Raw genomic sequence first — 19,220 nt, 5'->3', positions numbered from 1 at the left:
GGGCAAATCAGGAAATCAGGGGGTTTATCTTTCAGAAGTGAAAGAAAATAGTTTTACAAGGTTTTTTTTCTGTCTTTTTTTTTTCCCCCACTCAGAAAAGTACCAAAACTGCCACAGAAGTGGGCAGGACTTTTGCCACGATGTTTTCAGACATAACCTTTCGGCAGAAACTCCTAGAAACCAAAACCGAGGAGGAGTTCAAGGAAGCCTTAGTCCACCAACGCCACTTGTTGACGGTGGTGAATCAGAGACCCTCAGCAATGAGCGATGGGCACAAGTCGCACAGTCCTAAGCCACTCAAGGTAAGACTGGCCAACATCTGCCATGCCCCCTGCTTCAGGGTGTCCAAATGCATAAATGCAAGGATTTTGGGATAAGGAGATGAAGCACTTGTGCTGCTTGCATCCGTTGGGCTTTCCTAGCAAGCTCTCAGTGCTGAGGTTTCTACAAACGGCTGCTGTGTGTATGTCCACCTTCCTCAGCTCCTGCTGTAAATCTGAAAAAAAAAAAAAAAGAAAACCCCCACACTTCAAAGAGACAGGTGCTGAAGGGATGCAGAGCAGTAGGGGGTTGAAATGATTACAGGACTTTGATTCCAGATGCTTAGTCAAGGGTGGGATTAATGGATCACTGTGCGTTGTCAGTCCAAGGTACTTAATCCTTACAATCAGAAGTCTCTGAAGGAAACTGCTGCTTGTCTTTCCCGCAGCCAAAAGACTTCTTGGCCATCCCTGCGTGGTAATTTCACTTAAAAGTTGCTTGTCAGTATCTGGCCTGACTTCTCACTGTTTGATCTGTAGCTCTGTAAAACGTTACTTGCTTTGTACTTTAAAGTTCGAGGGAAATGCTGTAACTCAGCTTTCTTTTCTGGAATTTCCTGTGTATTGGTCATTGCTTTGCTTTTCCGTTCAGAAATTCATTCTTTAATCAGACAGTGTACCTGAAAAACAAACTGTGCCATCTCTAGCTTGCTGCTTCTGTCCCTGAATTACAAGTAACCTTAAAGCTTTGGGTTGCCTGCAGTGTAGAAGCTGGTTAACTTACCACTTTTTTTTTTCCTGGAATAGACTTAAAGGGTTTTGATCTGCACATCTGGAAATGAGCAAAGCTCATGTTTTTCCTGCAGAATCCCCTTGCTCACAGGTAGTGCTTTGAACTTTGCTAGACCCCATACCTGCTCTTTAAGTTTGCAGAACAAGTCTTGAAACCCTCTTCAAACCTAGGTCATTCAGAGTGCTGGTATTTGGAGTAGTTGCAGTAATGTAATTTAGGGAAAGGACATTTAACCCTTTGCACTTGGTCTTTCAAAGGGGTTTTTGGTAGAGCAGTTAAGTGTGTCTCTGTCTTCTGCTAAAACTAGCCCTTTTTAAATGTCTGTAGAGGATTTTCTTCTCTCTGGCTTGGTGAGCAGGAGGGCTGGATGCAACACTGAGCTTGTAGATGTTGGCCCTGAGATATGGTGGTTCCTACCTGCCTCGCTGGGCAAGCAGCCTTGGCCAGGCAGATTTTCAACGGCTCTGAGCCAGTGCTGTAAATAGTGACGTTTGTTTCTTTAGCACTTGCTCTTGGCATTGACCATTCTTGGTCTGGATTTGGTAAATCATTGTTTTTAAAATGTTTTATCCTTCAGCTCTCATGAGATGCGGCGTATGTAGTAGTAACTCTGCTTTCTCATGTCTCTTGGAAGAAGCTGTCCCCTACCCTGCCTTGCCAGCATAGACCTTAAGAGCTGGGAGGGAGATTTCTTTTCCTGGCAAGCAAAGATTTGTCTGGAGAAGTGAAGTTGATTTGAGATCATAGCCTGCATTCCTCAGTTCCTATGAGAGCCATCTCCAGCAGCATCTCCTCCCCCTCTGTCTGCCCTGTGCAGTAGCCTTCTAGAAAGGAAGCGTTTAATACAAGCACAAACTCATATGAGACCAGGGGTGTAATTTCAACCTGTGAACCACCCCCAGTGAAATAAATACCCTAATCCGAAGCCACTGTATTATTACAAGCGAGCCCTCAGGAGGGGCCAGGAGGGTAAAGTCTCTTGGTAGCATAAAATCTGCCTCCTGCTTCCTTTCTTCCCTTGGTCCTGCGGTGATGGGAGAGAAACGGGCCTCAATTGCTCTGTGTGTGAGTGGGATTTTTGCAAGTGCTTGTTTTTACCTCTGCTAAAATACTGAAGGGAACATGACAGTTGCATACCATGCTGTGCCTACAGCACAGTCAGTTTGCTTTGGCTCATCTCGGAGGATTATTTAGGCAAGGTTACATGCTCAGTCATAATTAAGTCAGCCTGAAATCCTCTTGTTTACTGAGGCATCTAATTGTGATTTTGTTCATGGAGGAGCCCCTAATAGTTGTGATGCTTTCTGGCTGTGATTTCGTGTCTGTTTGATACCTGTGTGGATTTGCTGAGAGGGCTGGGCTATGCTTGCTCGGCATTAGCAGAAGGGAGGATAGTGTGTCCCTGGTCTGTGTAAAATAGTTGTGCAGCCCCCCAGTACTTTAGGGGAGGACTGAGAAAGGGTTGGTGGTGTTGGAGCAGGTATTTTCTGTTTGGCTTTGTAACTGCTGTTAAGTGCTGGCTTAGCCTCTTCCTCTAACCCAAACAATGGTTGCTTGAGGCATTTGTAAAATGAAAAGTGGAAAATCCATGAACTTCATCTAACGTTTTTTTTGTGTATGTGCTCCTTTTGCTGCTCTCTCCTCTCATGTATTTGGAGCAGCATGGGCAAAGCACTGGAAGGACTTGCAGAAGAGGAGAATAAGGAGACTGAAGGAGGATTTGGTGCTGGGTACCTGAGCTGTGGTTCCTAAAGGATAATAAGCCTTGAGCTTGGTGTTGGTGGGGGATACGGCTCTGGACTCCTGGATAAGGCCACCTAGTATCAGGATGTTAAATCAAAAAGACGATAGGGCTATGAGAGAGGTGCCACCACGAGCAGGAGTGGAAAGCCAATGGGTCAGCCAAACTTGACCCATTGACTGAAAGAGGAAGAAGCAGGGGATGGCAGTCCAAGAAATTCCCAGCACTGGAGTGTATGAGGAAGGAAGCAGATCAAAAAGGGCAAGAACGAAGTGTCAGCACTGTCCTTCCAAAGATTTTTGGAAACCTCACAAGGTGCAAGCTCAGAAGATGGCAGGAGGCAAAAGCCAGACTGAAACATTTCTGGAGTAGAGTTAGACAATGAAGATGCCCGGTAGGATAGGTTGGGGGATAAAAGTAAAACCAAAAAGGGCAGTAACTTGAGAGGTCAGTAAACTTGGTCTTTTATCTCCTCAGTGCAACCCAAGTTGAGTATGAGGTTAGTAGAGCAGAGGAAGAGGATTAGCCATACAGAAGAAACAGCTTTCCCCATACTTAGCCACTGATGAGGTTTAGCTTGACATCCCCATGCCCCACCCTAGGCTAAACTTGCACATGTGCAAGAAATAAATGCATGAAGGAATTGGGGGTCTCAAACACAACCCATTGGCTCCCCCTTCTCTCAAATTTGCTTCAATGTGCGTTGCGGGACAAGAAGTTAGGGAGTGCTTTTCTCTTCTGCACACTCACTGCTGCCTATGAACAGGCCATGTGCACGAGTGCCCCTTCCCTCCCCACCCCACGCTCAGCCCCAGGCCAGCAGCAAGCACGTGGTTTCTTCCCCGGAAGATGAGATACCCCGAGCATCGTTTTCCCTGTACTCGCTGCAGCGAGACAAGTAAACATATTAGTCATTAAAGCTATTGTGATTCTCTGGCTGACTCGTGCCTTCAGGAATGTCTTTCTGGGGGGGAAAAACTAAATTGCTTTTCAAGTGCATATGGCTTTGATGTCCAAATATGCCTCCAAATATGGTTTAAGCTCATAACTTTTTCGGAAATGCTTAAAATGCAGATGTTATGCTGGTGTCTGCTGTCTTTTCATCCTGATTGTTCAGGTTAGAGAGTTGAAACCGTCCTAAAGTAATACAGGTGTATTGGCAAAATGCAACAGAATTGACTTAAGTAGCTGAAATATGAGATGATGTAGTCACTGATAAAGGAGCTGGTCCTCTGAGGTACCTTTTGTACCCTAAACCCTAGTGTTTGCTGTGCCCAGTGTATTCCTTCTAAAAGTCAGGGTTTCCTTGTGTTTTACTTATGGCTCTGATCGTCCAGGTGCTGCAAAGCAGGTAAGTCCCATGAGAAAAGGCAGAGTTGTGTGTAGTCCGTTAAACGAGCACTGTAGTGTCAAGTCCTTTCTAAAGCAGTAGTTTTTATCAGTTTCCACACAAACCAGTGAGAGGAAGATGTCCATGCTCTTTTGAAATGATCTGTTGGAGTAAATTTTGGATCTGTGATTTTTTTCCTCCCAAAACTCCCTAGCAGAGGTTATAAGTCTTCTGTGTCTAACTCTGCAACAAACATCTGAAATGTTTTAGATGGGACAGCTGGGGTAATTAGCACTGTATAAAGGTGCATTTGATTTTCAGAGTAGTATGTGTACTCTGAGTTGAGGATAATGGGGAAAAAAAATCTGACAGGTGCCTCATTTGCAAGTGTTGCCTACTCTGACGCTTTCCATGTGCTTTCCGTAAGGATGTAGTTGTGAGAATTGGGAGGCTGTAAGTCAATAGCAGCTGTCACATATTTCTGAAAAGCTCCTTATTGCCTCTGGTGAGCATCAGATTGTATAAACAATCGTACTGCACCTTGCAGGCCCCCAAACCAGAAATAAAAGGGAATATGCTGGGGTTTTGGAACCCTTTCACAATGATCTTACTGTCTTTTAATGGGCAGAAATTATGGCTTGGTTATGTGAAGTTATTCAAGCCTTGTTCCTTTTTGCTGAAGTTTGAGGTGTAGACAGTCTTTGTTCCCTTACTACATCTGTTTTTGAGGTCTCCCTTTCCCATGGCAATGCTGAGGAAGAGAATACTTGCTGGGGATCCCCTTTCAGAGGCTTCACGTGGATTTGGAGGAAGAGTTTTTTGTGGTGGCATCTGAAGAAAAAGAAGTTGGCTAGAGGGATGGGAAAGGTGTCTCTGACCTGATGTTTAACCCCAGGGTACCCAAGGTCTAATCCTGCTGTGGGCCAGGGTGTTTTCAGCGAGTCACACTGTGCATCAGCTCCCTCACCTGCAAAGCAGGGATGCGGATATGAATGGGAGGGGGGAAAAGGGAAGGAAGGGAGGAAAAGCAGGGTGGTCTGGGGGATTTTCTCTTTTACAATGCTTTTGAGGATATAAATTGAAGTGCAAAGAGTTTATTTTTATTATCATTACAAAATCTGATTTGAATGTCCCATTCAAAATGACCAGTTTTGCTCCTATCAGTATTGAATAAGGAGGTTAATCTCTTTAACAATACATGAGCCTTTAAACTGACACAGCACTTCCTTCCTTTCTTTAGTTGCATGAGTTTCTCAATGTTGGCAAGGGGATTTCTGATGACATTGCACGAAGATTTCCAGTGTACGCTTTGGACTTCACTGACGGTATGTTGGCCAATGTTTATGAAAGCATTGGCCTGATTCTGAATTTTTGTGATGCGATGTCCTGTTTACAGTGTGCATTGAATGTGTTCTTTGATACGCGTAACAACTCTCTTATTTCTTATTTAAAAGAATATTTTGACAACAGCCTGTGAATAGGCAGTGTGGCACACTATAGATGAGAATCTTGCAGTGTTCCCTTAATGAAGATGCTAGCTGTATGCAGATGAGGATTTTAATTTTTATTAAGCAATGAGGTGATTAAATGGATTGATTATTGTCGTGCGTAGACACAGATCAACTCATCGCAACCTAATTAGTCAGCACTGGCCTAATAGGTCCTTTCTGCTGTCTTTGCAAGCTAGCATCAATAGCAATTATGGGGATGCTGTGGGAGTTGAGAATGCTTAAACAAAATCTGAGCTGCAGTAACTTCAGCTCGGTGCTTTTAAAAACAGGATATAGCTTGTCTGCTGTAGCCAGATCACACAAGCAGCAATACAGTGTTTATATAGAGCCTCAGGTTTCGGGCTTTATATGGCTCCCCCAATGGCCTTGTTGGTTTTAAGAGTCACTTTCTCCCTGTTCACTTTCCAACTTTCACTTTCAGAGATTCTTAAAGGCTGTGAAAAGTCTTCAGGGCAAACTATGATTACAGAGCCTCAGCCTGACATCAAAACATGTTCAGTTTTTTACAGCTTATTGGGGAGCTGGTTAATATATTGAAGTATCAAACCCAGAAAGTTTGCACAGAATGAGGATGCAGATCATAGGCAGAGGGAATCTCGGGACTCTATCAGACACCTTCCTGCTGTTAAATCCTCCTTAGCTCAAACCACAGTGTCCCAGCCTTCCCCACTGCACCTCTGCTGAGGGCTATCTCCCTTGGAGTTGGCATAAGAAAATAAGATGCATACCCGAGCCCCATTTTTGCAGACAAGTATTCTAGTGCAAAATTGCCTTCCATAGCAGCTTAAGCTTGAAAGCAAGCATGGGTGGGGTATGAATGTGTCCTCCACTACATTTCAACAAGGATGGTCACCGCCAGGAGAGGAACATAGCAATCAGCTGTTGGCTGCTTGACTGAAGGAGATGCCATGTGTCTGGGGGAGTTGCCAAGTAGTTGCTTCCCACAAAGATCCAGTTTTGTCGACTAGGAATGTTTCATCCACCATGATGTGTTTTGCAGTTAGTGGTATCCACTCTGCTGGGAAGAACAAAATGGGAGGAGATGCTAGTTTAGCACAGTGGTTGAGTGCTGGATGCTTTCTCCAGGTGCTTTGTAACTGCTGGGATAAAACTATTTTCAGGAGGCTTGGGGTGAAAGGAGGGCAGGCTGTTTGTAGTCAAGCTAATGCTATGTTCTCTGGGGAGTGAGGGTATGTTGAGCAGGGAAGGGGACAAGAAATTATTTTCAGGGTAGCAGCAAGGAGTCTGATAAAACAGACTCTTGGCATGTGCATCACTGGCACCAGATCTGGCAGGGGATTTAAGCTCCTAATCTGGACATTCCTGGAGTGGGTTCAGGACACTTCATGCCTATGGCTGTTGCTTCGCAGGGCTGTCAAAGTCTAACTTTTCATCGTAAAGGGATATTGAAGCACTTCAGAAGGGAAGTGCTGCAGAAGCACCTTGTGGGGACCCACGTGCATCTCAAGACAGAGCAGTGTGTGCTATGGCTGTCAGCATCCTGAGCACAGCAGGTTCACAGGCATAAAAGCATCATACGATGGTCCTGCAGCCAACTTTGGCTGTCGGCAGATTTGGAAATCCATTTCAATGTCCGTGTTCTGGCTCTGCATGCATCCAAATTAACCTGTGCGTGCTGCCTCTCAGCCCTGGGGCTGCCAGCTACAGTCAGGTCTGCAAGCTTTCCGTGAACCGATGTACATAGCAGATCAGGCTTAGCCTAAACAAGGTGCTGGGACTGACTAGCTTGAAAGAATTGTTCCCTTGGTTGCATCTGCCCTGAGTGATGAAATACTGTCCTAGCGAGAATCCAACATTACAAATATTCCAGAAAAATGGTTTTGGTATAAAATGCAAATATATGTTAAAAAGTGTCAGTGAATTGTTATACAATTTCTGGAGAGTGGAAGGCGCAGAAATGAGCCAAGTGAAACTCGAGACCTACTGCAGCTCAAATGTGAAGTGCTCACCTTAGGAGCAGTTGTGCTCTTTCAAATAGGAAATGGGGAAAAGAGGATTTTTAAAAAACCTGTATGTATTAGTATGTGCCATTTCTTTCCAGAAACCAGAAATTAGAATGAATTCTTTAAGGATCTGCATGGAATGAAAACCAGATGGAGCATAAAGCATCTGCCATAAACCACCAACACCAAAGGTGATCAGGAATGTGAAATTCCTGGACCATCTCAAAGCAGCAGTGTACCAGAATATTGGGGATTTGAGCTATCCAAGTATCTGCACTCCAGACAACCACACGTGCATCATCAAAGAGCTCTGAATTACAAAGATGCCTTTTTTTGAATGGTTGGAGTCTCTAAGTCCTCAATCTGAGAAGCATCCTGGGGTTTTGGTTTAGACAGATAACCCAATTCAGGGCAGGGTGATAAATAATAAGGCTTTTGTAGGGCCAGCAAATGTTTTGTCAGTTGGACTTTTGTAGGATTGGTCTTCACACACTGTACAAAGCTGGCCATTAAATTATTCTTAACCATCATGATTTGGGAGAGGAAAGAAAAGAATCATCTTTCTCTCTTTCTTTTTTTCCTCCAGATTAGGAATTTGTCAACTTTAGGTCTTCTTTGGATTGTAGACGTCTTTGCTGAACACTCAAGGATCAAGGAAGAGGTTTCTAAACTTTTGGTCCAGGACTTCAGCAATGGGGATGGCTTGTAATAGGCGTTTTCCAGCAGAATAATCTGAAGATGAACAATTAGATTATGCTGAGCCTAAGAACACTTGTAATTTTCCTTTGAAGTTAGGATTAACGCAATTTGGCATTTAGTCTCCTCTTAATGACTACAACCTTTGTTTATGTGATTGTGCTTTCTTAAAAGAAGTTGTACAAATTTCATCCTGATCTTGTCAAATAGGCTCAAAACACATGTGTATCAATATTATTACTCTTTAAGACTCAGTGGAACCATAGGACCTTCCTGAATTTTTTTTTTTATTTTGAGGCTGGTTTGAATGAAGGAGGGAATTCTGCCTGGGCTCAGCTACAGATTTCCTGAAACCCCTTAAAGTTGCTACCTGTATTCTTCAGTGTGTATTTTCTGGTACAACGTGGAGGAATAAACACTTGCAAGTGCCTGGGGGAAAATTTGAGGTGCCTGAGGTTTTTATGGTGAGCTTCCATGCTGTATTCCTTCACCTCTTGAGGAGGGAGGGTGAAGGGAAGAGAGGAGAGCTGAGATTTATTCTGTTTCCCTCTGTTTTCCTTGACCTGTGTCCTCGGCAAACTGCTGTAGTGGGTGGATAGTTCAGCTGGAGGTGTGGATTCCTCCCTGTCCTTGGTCCTGCAGAGGGTCCCTAACCAGCTCCTGAGAGTAAGGCGAGCACATCTGCTGGTGGTGTTTTGCAGGAGGGAGATCTCCAAAGCTCCCTGTAATGTAGGCGTGCTTAGAAGGAAGGCTTGAAGGCACTGGAAAAATGGAATTTGAAAGGGAAGTTTTGTCTTGCTGGTTGTCTAAGATAGCACAGAGCTTAAACCTGCTGAAATGTTGACTGTGGATTGGCTGTGGCGTGTGCCAAATCATCATTGACTCTCCCTCCTGATTGCATTGGCAACCTTGTTCGGCAGGATTGCATTCTTGAGGGAGGAGGAAAAATAAAGGGATTGCAGATAGGCTTTTTCCCTTCTCTTCAGTGCTTCTGCCCTAGGTTAGTTGATGGGGTAGCTCCTGCATCATTCTGCAGCCCTTCATTCCTAAATATCACCTTGGTGTAAAAGTTCAACGGCCACTTGAAGACTGACTTGTTGGATGCTTTGGGGTGTCGTGACCTGGGTTCACAGCTATGGTGCTTTTGACATCTCTCTGTGTCAGTGGTGGATGGGAATGCATTCAAGATGCATAAAGGCATCGTGTTTTGTCTGTGGATGTTTCCTTCCAAGAGACTAGCACTTCATGGGAAATGGGCTGAAAGAAACAAGAGAAGAGGGAAAGCTCTGAGCCCTTGATTTGTTTCTTCATACTTCTCTAGTCTGAGCATATGCTTGGCTTCTCTGCTCCAAAATCAGTAAGAGTGAATTTCCTTTTCCAGCTAAGTTCTTAGTCTCACTTGTACTGTGTTTTACTCTTCACAGAACTTAGGGAAGATTCATCTTCTGTTCATCTTCAGAAAATTGGGCAGAGTCCAGCAGCTATTAACATAAGTGAAAGCCCAGCTTGAGGGCATTAGCAGAAGTTTATAATGCTTTGAGTTTTTATGGCTCAAAAGCTATGAACAGATATCCTTACTGTGTGTTTTTTACCATTGAAAGGTGATTTTTTTTTTCTTTTTTTTAAATCAGAGCTTTAATAGACATCCTTGCTGTTGTGCTGCAGATCAGTATGATTAAACTTGTTTTGTGTTGGATATTTCAGAGCATTGGGAAGGAACATTAATAGTCAGACATTTCATAGAATGTCCATCTGTCTCGATTTGGATTCAGAAAATGTACAATTAGTAGACTTAATCCCAGTCTCTGGATCTCTTTGTCATTGATGCAGAATACCAAGCAAAGTGAGGCTAGCAATGCTGCAGTTTTCTCTGAAACTCTAACCTTGTCTTTAAAAACTACGGCATTTCAGAAATTCAAGCAAGTAAAATAGAACTGTCATGTTGATGAACATAATTGCTTCTCATGTCAGTGTGTGGATGTACCTTAATTTCAAGGGATTGCTTCTGTAATAGTCAGCTACTCAAATTTCACAGCTGGTCTAAGAGCTGATTTTTCTGCTACAAATTTACGTTGTGCAGTTGGAGTGACACATTTTTCAATGGCTTTATGAGCCTGCCGCAGATGAAATGCCATCATAATGCAGCCCACCTTCTTTTAAATGAAGTAATGTCAGTCCTTGGGTTGCAAATAGACCCTGAAAATGTGTAGCCAGATGTTGACTTTAAAAAGGCAAAAGGTAAATGGTGGTTAACGCTGGATTTTAGTGCTTGTCTCGGGTGAATCTGTACAAGGAGGCAGTATTTGCTTATGATTTTAACTGCAATTAAAGAGTGATTAATCATGTTTGTGAAAGGGTATGCTTGATCTGATGTAATTATTTTCTCCATTATGAATTGAATTTTGCTGCCCACCAGTAGGGATTCTTTGCTCCTTGGATCTCATGTGGCTGATTATAGACTAAAGGAAGTACTGCTTTGTACTGGAAGTCTTGGACCCAGCCATGGTATGGCATAACGACTTCCATGATCAGCAAGGACTTGTGCTGCTTGTTTTGCAAGGATTGAAGCTGAAACTAAATGCCATGCATGAGCTTTTGTGATGCTCTTCAAGGCTTCTTCCTTCTTTCTGCCCTCTCATGCTACGGTTTATCTACCTGAATTTTTTTTAGAAAGCACCTCATCACTTATGTAACTTTCTCTGCTCAGCAAATGAGCTTTTTTTTTTTAATATTAGTTGCTTCTCTGGTCCTGGTTGCCTGTCTTTTTTATGAATTATTCCAAAGCTTTCAGGCATTGTTGCCTCTGACCTTTCATGTTGGAAAAACTCCTTTGTCCAAAAAGCGGTATTGTGGAGCGGCACAGAGTCCTCTGAACAAGAATGTGACCATCTCTGTAAGACTAACACTTGGTCCACTGTTTGCCCTGCTAAGTCTTTCATTTTCTCTAAAGGTCTCAGGCACGTGGGAATGTGAGGTAGGAACCTGCAGCTGGACTTGAGATCACATGAGAAAGCTTCATCTGTAAGAAGTAAATTTCAGGCCCTTTGGTTGCCAAGAGTGGTCAGGAATGTGGTCTGTGGTTTCTGAAACTTCACAATAAATTGAAAGGAATCTGCCCTGAAACAGCTGGTGCAATGACTCCTGGGAGGTCAGGCTCATATTTGCATGCTTGCGATGTCTACTGTCAAGTTTCAGCCCCTGCCTTTTTAAAATTTATTTTCAAGGATGCTGAGCATCAGAAGTCCTATTTTGTCTGTTCGTCTGTGTCTGTGAACAGGAACTATCATGAGATGTCCTTTATTCATGCAGCTGCCTGTTCATTACGCTCCATCTTTGATTTTTGGTTTTTGCATCCTCCTCCTGTCCTTATCTCTGCACTGCAAATGGTGCAGAAAACAGATGTTAGGTAAGATCCCAAAGTCATTGAGCGATTGCTTTTCATTTCAGTGATACAGTTAGGCTGTTGTGGCAATGTCCAGATTTTCTCAAGTGTTGCACCAGCAGCCTCAAATGCAAACCCCTCCCTTCTCTGATTCAACTCGTTGGCTTGTACCTCCTTCGGCAAGGGACTGATGCTAGCAAAGGCTTAGGTGGGCATTTGGGAGCTTAGGGGTAGATGCCTGTGTTGGGAGCTCACTGCTCAGGAGGTTTCCAGAAAGGGGAATTGGGCAGCTCCATGTTTGTCCAAGTGTCTCACAGCAGGAGCATCAACAGGCAGGTTGAAGGCTGTTTCAAGGTTTTCTTTGAAAAGGCCCTCTGGTGTATCCTCTCTGAAGAGGCTGTTCTGTGGAAAAACTTATGTTCTCCTCGAGCAATATCAGCTGTTGTCATCTCTCATACTTTCTCTTATGTGATATGAGCTCACTGGGGATGAACATCAGCCTGAAAACAGGAAAGGGAAGGGAAGCTACTTCAGAGGCCCTTAAATTCATATTATGACACTTTAATTCTCTTTCTGGCTGCTTTTGTTTTGGCCTGGTGTGTTTTTTCTGATGGAGATGAGAGGGGGTGAGTGGATGGAAAAGAAAGAAGCCATTCTTTCAGAAGGGCTTTTTTTTAAAGCAAAACTCTTAATGTACGCATTCCTGACCTCTTGTGCTATTTGTTTTTGTAAGTCTGCTAGCACTAATTGGCTCCGCGTAGCATATTATTGATTCAAGCCTATAACCTCAGATTTCTGCCTAGGGAAAAAATGAAGTGCTTCATGTTTTCCTGCCCAAAGCATCATGAGTTGCGAAGACGAGTGATCATTGTGAAGCTCATTAGGGGCATAGCCCAGAATACCTATAAAGCTTGTATTAAAAAGGCAGGGGGTGGGGGGCTGTAAACCCAAAACTTATGGCTTCTGCTTTGATCTTCTTCCAAGCTTTTGGGGCTGGCAAAACTGAACAAAAGGCTTCCAGTATTTCCTGTTTTGATGATGCCAGAAATGTCTGTTGAAGCAGTCTGGTGGCATGTTGGTGCTTCTACTTCTGGTCCCAGATGAACAAGAGAGTATGATTGTACAAAAGCAAATGTTAAAGACCTACCTATATGTTTAAGACTAAAGTGTGGATTGAATTTCTTCTGCCTTTCAGCATTAAAAGAACTAACGGTACATATGGCTGATGCAAGTAGGGTTTCAATGCTTTGCAATTGGGCAGTAATAACATGACTTTTGTTATGGTTTACACTAGGTGTTATTGGAAACAACAAAGCTATAGGAAAATACATCACGACAATGATCTTTCTGTATTTTGCCTGCCTCCTTCCATCCATTGCATTTGGGTCACTCAATGATGAAAATACCCGAGGAGCTATTGGTAAGTTTATCAGTTTTGTGCATCTGTTACAGGATCTCATGTATTCACACTGGGTAGCTCTGGTCACAGAGAGTTTTGATAGTTTTTATTTGCTGGAGGGGAAAAAAAAAAAAAAAATCACTGAAGTTTTTTCTAACTGGTTATGTTCATGACTTTTTCCTCAAAGACTAAAAAGTTGAACGCTACTTCGGGTAGTACCATCTGACTTGACTGATATAGATATATGCTACTGTATTTTTAAATGATGCTCACTTGATAACTGTAGTTATCTGCACGTTTTTCCTAGTACAAGCTCCTGTGCTTTTGATCTGAATTTGATTGCCGGTATCCAAACCACTGGTATAGCAGATGATGTTTTGCTCTATCCCAGTTGTGGCCCTGAAGCAGTTTATACTGCTATTACAGCTCCTAGGAGCTGTAATCCTAGCTGATTTAGTTGAAATCTTGTCCTGAAAGCCTCCACAAACACTGATTATGTTTTTATAGCTGTTTAAAATAAAATAAAAAACCAAACAAAAAAAAAAACCCAAAACAACGACAAACCCCAAACCAAAAACCCCCACCCAACTTTCATAGTGCAACATCTGGAAACCTGATGGCATCCTAAATTATTGGTGTAAGTTTTTTGGCAAAGGGTCACTTCTTGCTTTCACAGTGTCTCACCTCTATACCCTCTAAACATTACTCTTACTCGTTAGTGGTTGGTTTCTATGCCCTGTGAATGCTCCTTGGGGTCAGGGAGGTGTTGGTTAAAAACCCTGTTTGTTTCCATCCTTCCTAATTACTTGTAGATGTGCAGAAGACAATTGTCGGCCAGTGTATTGGAGGGCTGCTTTACGCGCTCTTTTCGGGGCAACCTCTAGTTGTACTCCTAACTACGGCTCCTTTAGCACTCTACATTAATGGTAAGTCTATTAAACTTATATGTCAGGGGACTGATGTGATTGTGATCGGTGGAATGTGTTTTTGTACAAGAACCTTGCAATCCTGGTAGAGCTTTAGTTGCATTTGTTTAATAAATCGATACTAAAGGGCTGCTTCTGGTGCTGAGGGAGAGGGGAGGAATTTGATTCAGGTTTAGTTAAAGTTGGTTTCTAAAGGAATCATTTTGCATAGGAAAAACGTTTTGTGAGAATAAACATTTTTTCTGCTTCAAGGAAGAAATCTTTTTCATCTGATGGTTTTCTCATGTGACTGTATTTAGCTGATGAGGATAAGAGCCTGAGACAAAGTTTGGGTTTTTTGATTGGTCTTTTAAGATGTGATCAATAGCTTTCCAGTTATGGCTGCAAGCTGGTATTACTGAGGAGCAAACCCAAAATCTATAGGAACAATCAGATGGGCTATGACTAGCTTGACAGGTTTAAGACATGAGGTTTTGTCCACAATGCAGTGACTGAGTAAATATGGTAGAGAAGCATGTATGAGATCCCTTGCTCAACAGCATCCCAAAATGTCAGCGAGAGCAAATTCCAAGGGCTGATTTTGTGGCCTTGATCCCTAGGAAAGATGCTTTTGAGCAGTGTGGGAGAATATTTTTCCAAGTGCTTCTCCCCATTTCTAGTGTAAGAAGTGGGTGGGGAAGGGGAGAACAGTTTGGGTTGATCTAGTGTTCAGCCGGGAGTGTAAGAACAGGGGTTTAATGGTATCTGCCTAAGTGCGTTTGAGTGAAGTCTTGAAATTGGTTCTTTTTGCCATCAAGCAGATGGGAATCACAAGGTGGTAAGGGCAACCGTTTAATCTGACACATGAATGCTTCATTTTTATAGTCATCCGAGGAATCTGTGATGACTACAACTTGGATTTCAGTGCTTTCTATGCCTGGATTGGACTGTGGAACAGCTTTTTCCTTGTGATGTACTCCCTCTTTAACTTCAGTCTTCTGATGAAGCTCTTTAAAAGGTAGCTATTTTCAAGAAGTCATATTTTGATCAGATTATTCAGCAAATGGAAAAATTATACATTTCACAAGCTCGTTAATTACAAACTTGCTGCCAAATGTATTTTGCGAGATGAGGCTAGTATCATTTCAACTTATTGTTCCAGCTTGAAAGAAGCTTTTAAAGATTCACTGGGTTTTGTTTCTTGAGTTGGAGTCTAACTAAAATTGGTATATTTTCATGTAAATGCATGAATACGCTGATTTTCCTTTGAATGGAGTTGAATGCAGACTCTGCTAATGGCTGTATTAATTCCTGGGATTTTTCCACAGGTCAACAGAAGAAATAATTGCACTTTTTATATCCATCACGTTTGTGCTTGATGCCTTCAAAGGCATTATTAAAGGTAAGTCTTGCAACAATGTTCTTCACTGCAGATCTCTGCTTTGCTTCCTTGTCAAAGGGAAATACGAGGCTGTAAATATGCATGATGTTTGCTTGTTCTGTGTTCATTCAGGGTCTTCAGGAAAAAAATTGTGTGTGAGATTGAAGCAGCCCTGTGTCAGTGGTTTACCTGGATATGCAGAATTTCCATCAGCTCAAATTTCAGTTAGCTGAGATAGAATTAGTGTCTTAACTTAACAAATGGAGAAAGCATATTACTGTTGCTGTGAAAGTCTTCCCCTGCTACCAATCTCTTTGCTCCTGGCAAAAAAAAACCCCTCCAATTTAAATGCAGTGCATCTAGACCTCTTTCCTTGCCACATCATTAAAACTACATGGAGGGGAGCTGAAAGATGAGTTGAGATTGCCCATTCTTATGTGAGCTCTGAGGCCCTTCTTTAATGGCAGCATAAGGACTGTAGTGCCTTCCAGCATGCTCTTAAAGCTGTTCTGCCCTTTCCAGCCACTTGGTCCCTATTTCTGAGTTAAGCTCTAGGTGAGTATCCATGAGCAGCCTCGAGGTTTAACAAATTTCTCTGGCACCTCTCTTCCTCCTGATCAGGATTGGCAGGAGGTGTTTGTGAAGGTGAAAGATGTCAGCAGAAATGCCGTGTGAATGGCAACCTTTCTGTTCATCCCAGTGAGGAGTTGGCCAAGTCTGCATTCCTTGTTTTTTATGACCTATTGTCCAACAGCCCCAAGTTTGGGCTATCCTTTGAAATCCTTCAGGACATATCTAGGCACACTGAGCACACTCCTTGGTTTTTTTTTTAAAGATTCTCAGGTCTCATTATGGTATCTTGCATGCAAGGAGAACACCTTCAAAGAGCAGGCTTGACACTGCAAAGCAATTTGAAGTGAGATACTTCCCCGCTTCATTGGGAATCCTTAATTTGGCTCTTTGGGCATATGCTTTGTGCAATCAGAGGGTTTTTTTTTTCCTCTGCAGAACACCTGCATCTTTCAAATCTCCTGCTTAGACAAAGCTTGGTGAAGGAGAAGCTGTTCTGGGATACTTTGCTTTCTCCTTGCTCGCTATGTAGCTGTGAGCTTTGCTTAACGTGTGCTTTTAGTGCCCTGTTCTGGAGGCATGAGACAGTCTCCCTGTGGCACTAAGGTGTTCCTCCACAGAATATTCAACGGCTCTGTAAAAATTAGCAAATGCAAATGTTCACAGTGCTTCTGTAGTAGAGAGCTGATTTCCCATAGCAGGGGAACGAGGTGCAGGTTAAAGGTGCAGAAAGCATCCATTGAGCTCGGCTGCCAGACTTTCAGGAATATGCAAGTAATACCTCAGAGTATTGCAGTGGGGACAGGAGAGGATCCTGGAAGGTAACTAGTGAATTAGTGTAATTCTCCCTTGTACTTGGGAGGGGCTGAGTTTATAGGAACAATGGTAATAAAATGAAACCAACATTCCAGTCATTTGCCAGCTCCTGTTGGCTTGAGCTGCGTCTGGGGAGTGTTCAGTGCATCAACAGATGGGACCCCAGGTCCCACCATCTTCCCAGATGCAGAAGGGCACCGATGCTGGCAGTCACAGACTTTGTCCTTAACCATCTCAGTGCTCATATTTAAACCCATGGCAGCAGTGCAGCTCACAGCCACATGCTCGTCTTTCTTCTTCCACTCCTGTTTTGTAGCAGGAGGTGATGGTGGCTGCTGCCACCTCCCCCTTCCACTCAAAACTTCGGTTGAGCAGTAAGTGGGAAGAGAAAGCTGGTACCTTCTCCATGCTGTTAAATGTGTCCTGGTAATGGCTAGCCAGCTGACAGTGACTTTGGGTTTCCTGTGTGCCAGGGGACTTGGTGCTCTTGCTCAGATATGTTTTCTTCAGTCTGTGCATAGCCTTTGATTCTTTTTTCTTTTTTTTTTTTGCAAGGTACTCGTAAATACGCAGGAAAGAAGGGGGGAGGGATGTGATAGTGTACGGAGGAATCAAGCCATGTGCGTTCATGCTATCCTGGTGACACTTTGTTTTTGCCTTGTGGCCCAGCCACCGAAGCTGTGTTTGTTTGATCTTGACATCTGCACTCTGCAGGAAACAGCGGTGAACTGGCTGAAGCAAACAAAGCGAGTTAATGTTGTTGGAGGGAACTTGAGCACGCAGTAGGCTTGAGAATGGCTCTGTTTCAGCGAGGGCACCACCTGCTTTGCTGCTGTCTCTGAATGTGGGCGACAAGATTCACTTAGCTCTGTTATAAAAACAAACTGTAAACCTGCAGGAATCAAATACTTTGTCCTGCACCACTGACTTGACTTGCTATAAAGGCTTTCACTAACCATCTTGGCACATTCTTGTTGCTTTAACTAAAATACAGGAGTAAAGTCAAAGTTTCTTCCCCTATATCCAGGATTGAGTGGAGCAATCCTACCTGGTTTTGAGGTGGCTGCAAACTGAATCGCAGCCTGAGAGGTAGTGTACAATAGATGTAGTCAGGCTGAACGCAGTGCACCAAAGATGTGCTCAGCCCTAAATGTATTATTGCTATATAGCCAAGTGTGGGAAATAGAAAAAATCCACAAGACCCCCAAAAAACTAACTTGTTTCTTATTCATTTGAGTCCCAATCTAAATACGGAGGCATGCAAATACATTCTGCATAGTTGCCGAGTTGTATGTGCTGTCAGTTTATCATACGCTCGGTAATTGTGTGTGTCTCTAGGACTTAGTAACGCTTAGGGCCAGCTGAGATGGTGAACAGGCTTTTAGCCCTGGCCAGCTGCTAATCCCCAGGAAATATTGCCATAATCATTTTTGTTATGATGAAAGTGTCCTTTAATGTTCAGAGCCGGAAACTGCAAATCCTCCAACAACCTGTTCTGTGCTGGTGTGCGGGTCACGTCAGTGCCCTGTGCCTCAGTTTACCTGTTTGCAAAGCAAGTGTGGGTGTCCTGCCTGGGCTGGACGCAGCTGTGAGGATGGAGGGAGGAAATGATAGCAGAGCCTCTTCCGTAGCACGCAATGCAGAAATGCGCAGTGCTAATGGAGGTTGTAATGAGATTGCCCCTTACTGGGGGAAGCTTTCTTGTGCTTTAAAAGTGCAATAATCTCCTCATTTCTGGCTGCTGCTGAGAGCATGTTGAAAGGTTCAATCTTGACCTGTAAACCTTCTATGATCTTTAAATTTATATACAGAAGTATTGAATGTGGAGTAACCGGTCTTTTCTCTTGTGACCTTCATGCGCTATTGATCCTATCCATTTGCCGAATGCCTGGACTCCTTTTAAAACATAAAGGTGGTACTAGAAGGGTTATTACCACTGTTAAAATGTCAGCATAGCTAAACATGGGGCTTTTTACATTGGGGTGAGCTCCAAACCACCACAAACTGTGTTTCGGCCAAATTCAAGGTGGTTGCATATACCAGTTGTGCTTTGCAAGAATGTTTACAGTTTGTTTTGCTTGTTTTCGAATGCTTAGAATTACGGTTTGTTTTGCCTGTTTTCCCTGTAGCTGCTGCAGATGGAAAAGCTGAGGTGCTTGGGGTTTTCAGCAACTAGATTATTATTTGGGGGTGGGGGGAAATGTTGTGAGGAGCATTATAGCCTAAGCTTCAGATTGTTGTATTTTTGCCTAAAGAGGATGGTTTTGCCCTAAACTTTTGAGTTTCCTTATGCAAAGGCCGAAGGGATATTTTGACTAAAGCAAAAAAAAAGGTAGAGGGGACTGCAAAGCTCTGACATGGTGGTTTCCATCTTCCTGGCTCTTCCCATTGGTTTGGGGGCGAGCGGGCGCTACCTGCTGCCACCCGATCACATAACACGGGAGTAGCATGGCTGCAAAGCCCAACTCCCAT

The 19,220-nt window shown here is 43.3% G+C and overlaps 1 protein-coding gene across 1 annotated transcript in view; it reads left to right on the top strand.

Annotated features, from left to right (window-relative positions):
* Nucleotides 1-19,220, top strand: part of SLC4A11 (solute carrier family 4, sodium borate transporter, member 11) — a gene marked incomplete at its 5' end in the record, with an annotated part of 66,116 nt that overhangs the window by 29,505 nt on the left and 17,391 nt on the right. The window contains 6 exons of the mRNA XM_009577496.1: nucleotides 96-302; nucleotides 5,365-5,449; nucleotides 12,972-13,097; nucleotides 13,889-14,002; nucleotides 14,867-14,999; nucleotides 15,310-15,383. Coding sequence (XP_009575791.1) covers nucleotides 96-302; nucleotides 5,365-5,449; nucleotides 12,972-13,097; nucleotides 13,889-14,002; nucleotides 14,867-14,999; nucleotides 15,310-15,383 — 739 coding nt within the window. The remainder of the gene's footprint in view (nucleotides 1-95; nucleotides 303-5,364; nucleotides 5,450-12,971; nucleotides 13,098-13,888; nucleotides 14,003-14,866; nucleotides 15,000-15,309; nucleotides 15,384-19,220) is intronic.

The sequence above is a fragment of the Fulmarus glacialis genome, unplaced genomic scaffold (genome assembly GCF_000690835.1).
Source record: "Fulmarus glacialis isolate BGI_N327 unplaced genomic scaffold, ASM69083v1 scaffold1660, whole genome shotgun sequence".
Classification (NCBI taxonomy): Eukaryota; Metazoa; Chordata; class Aves; order Procellariiformes; family Procellariidae; genus Fulmarus; species Fulmarus glacialis.
Note: the sequence above shows the minus strand (reverse complement) of the source record. Positions and strands in the feature narration are given on the sequence as shown.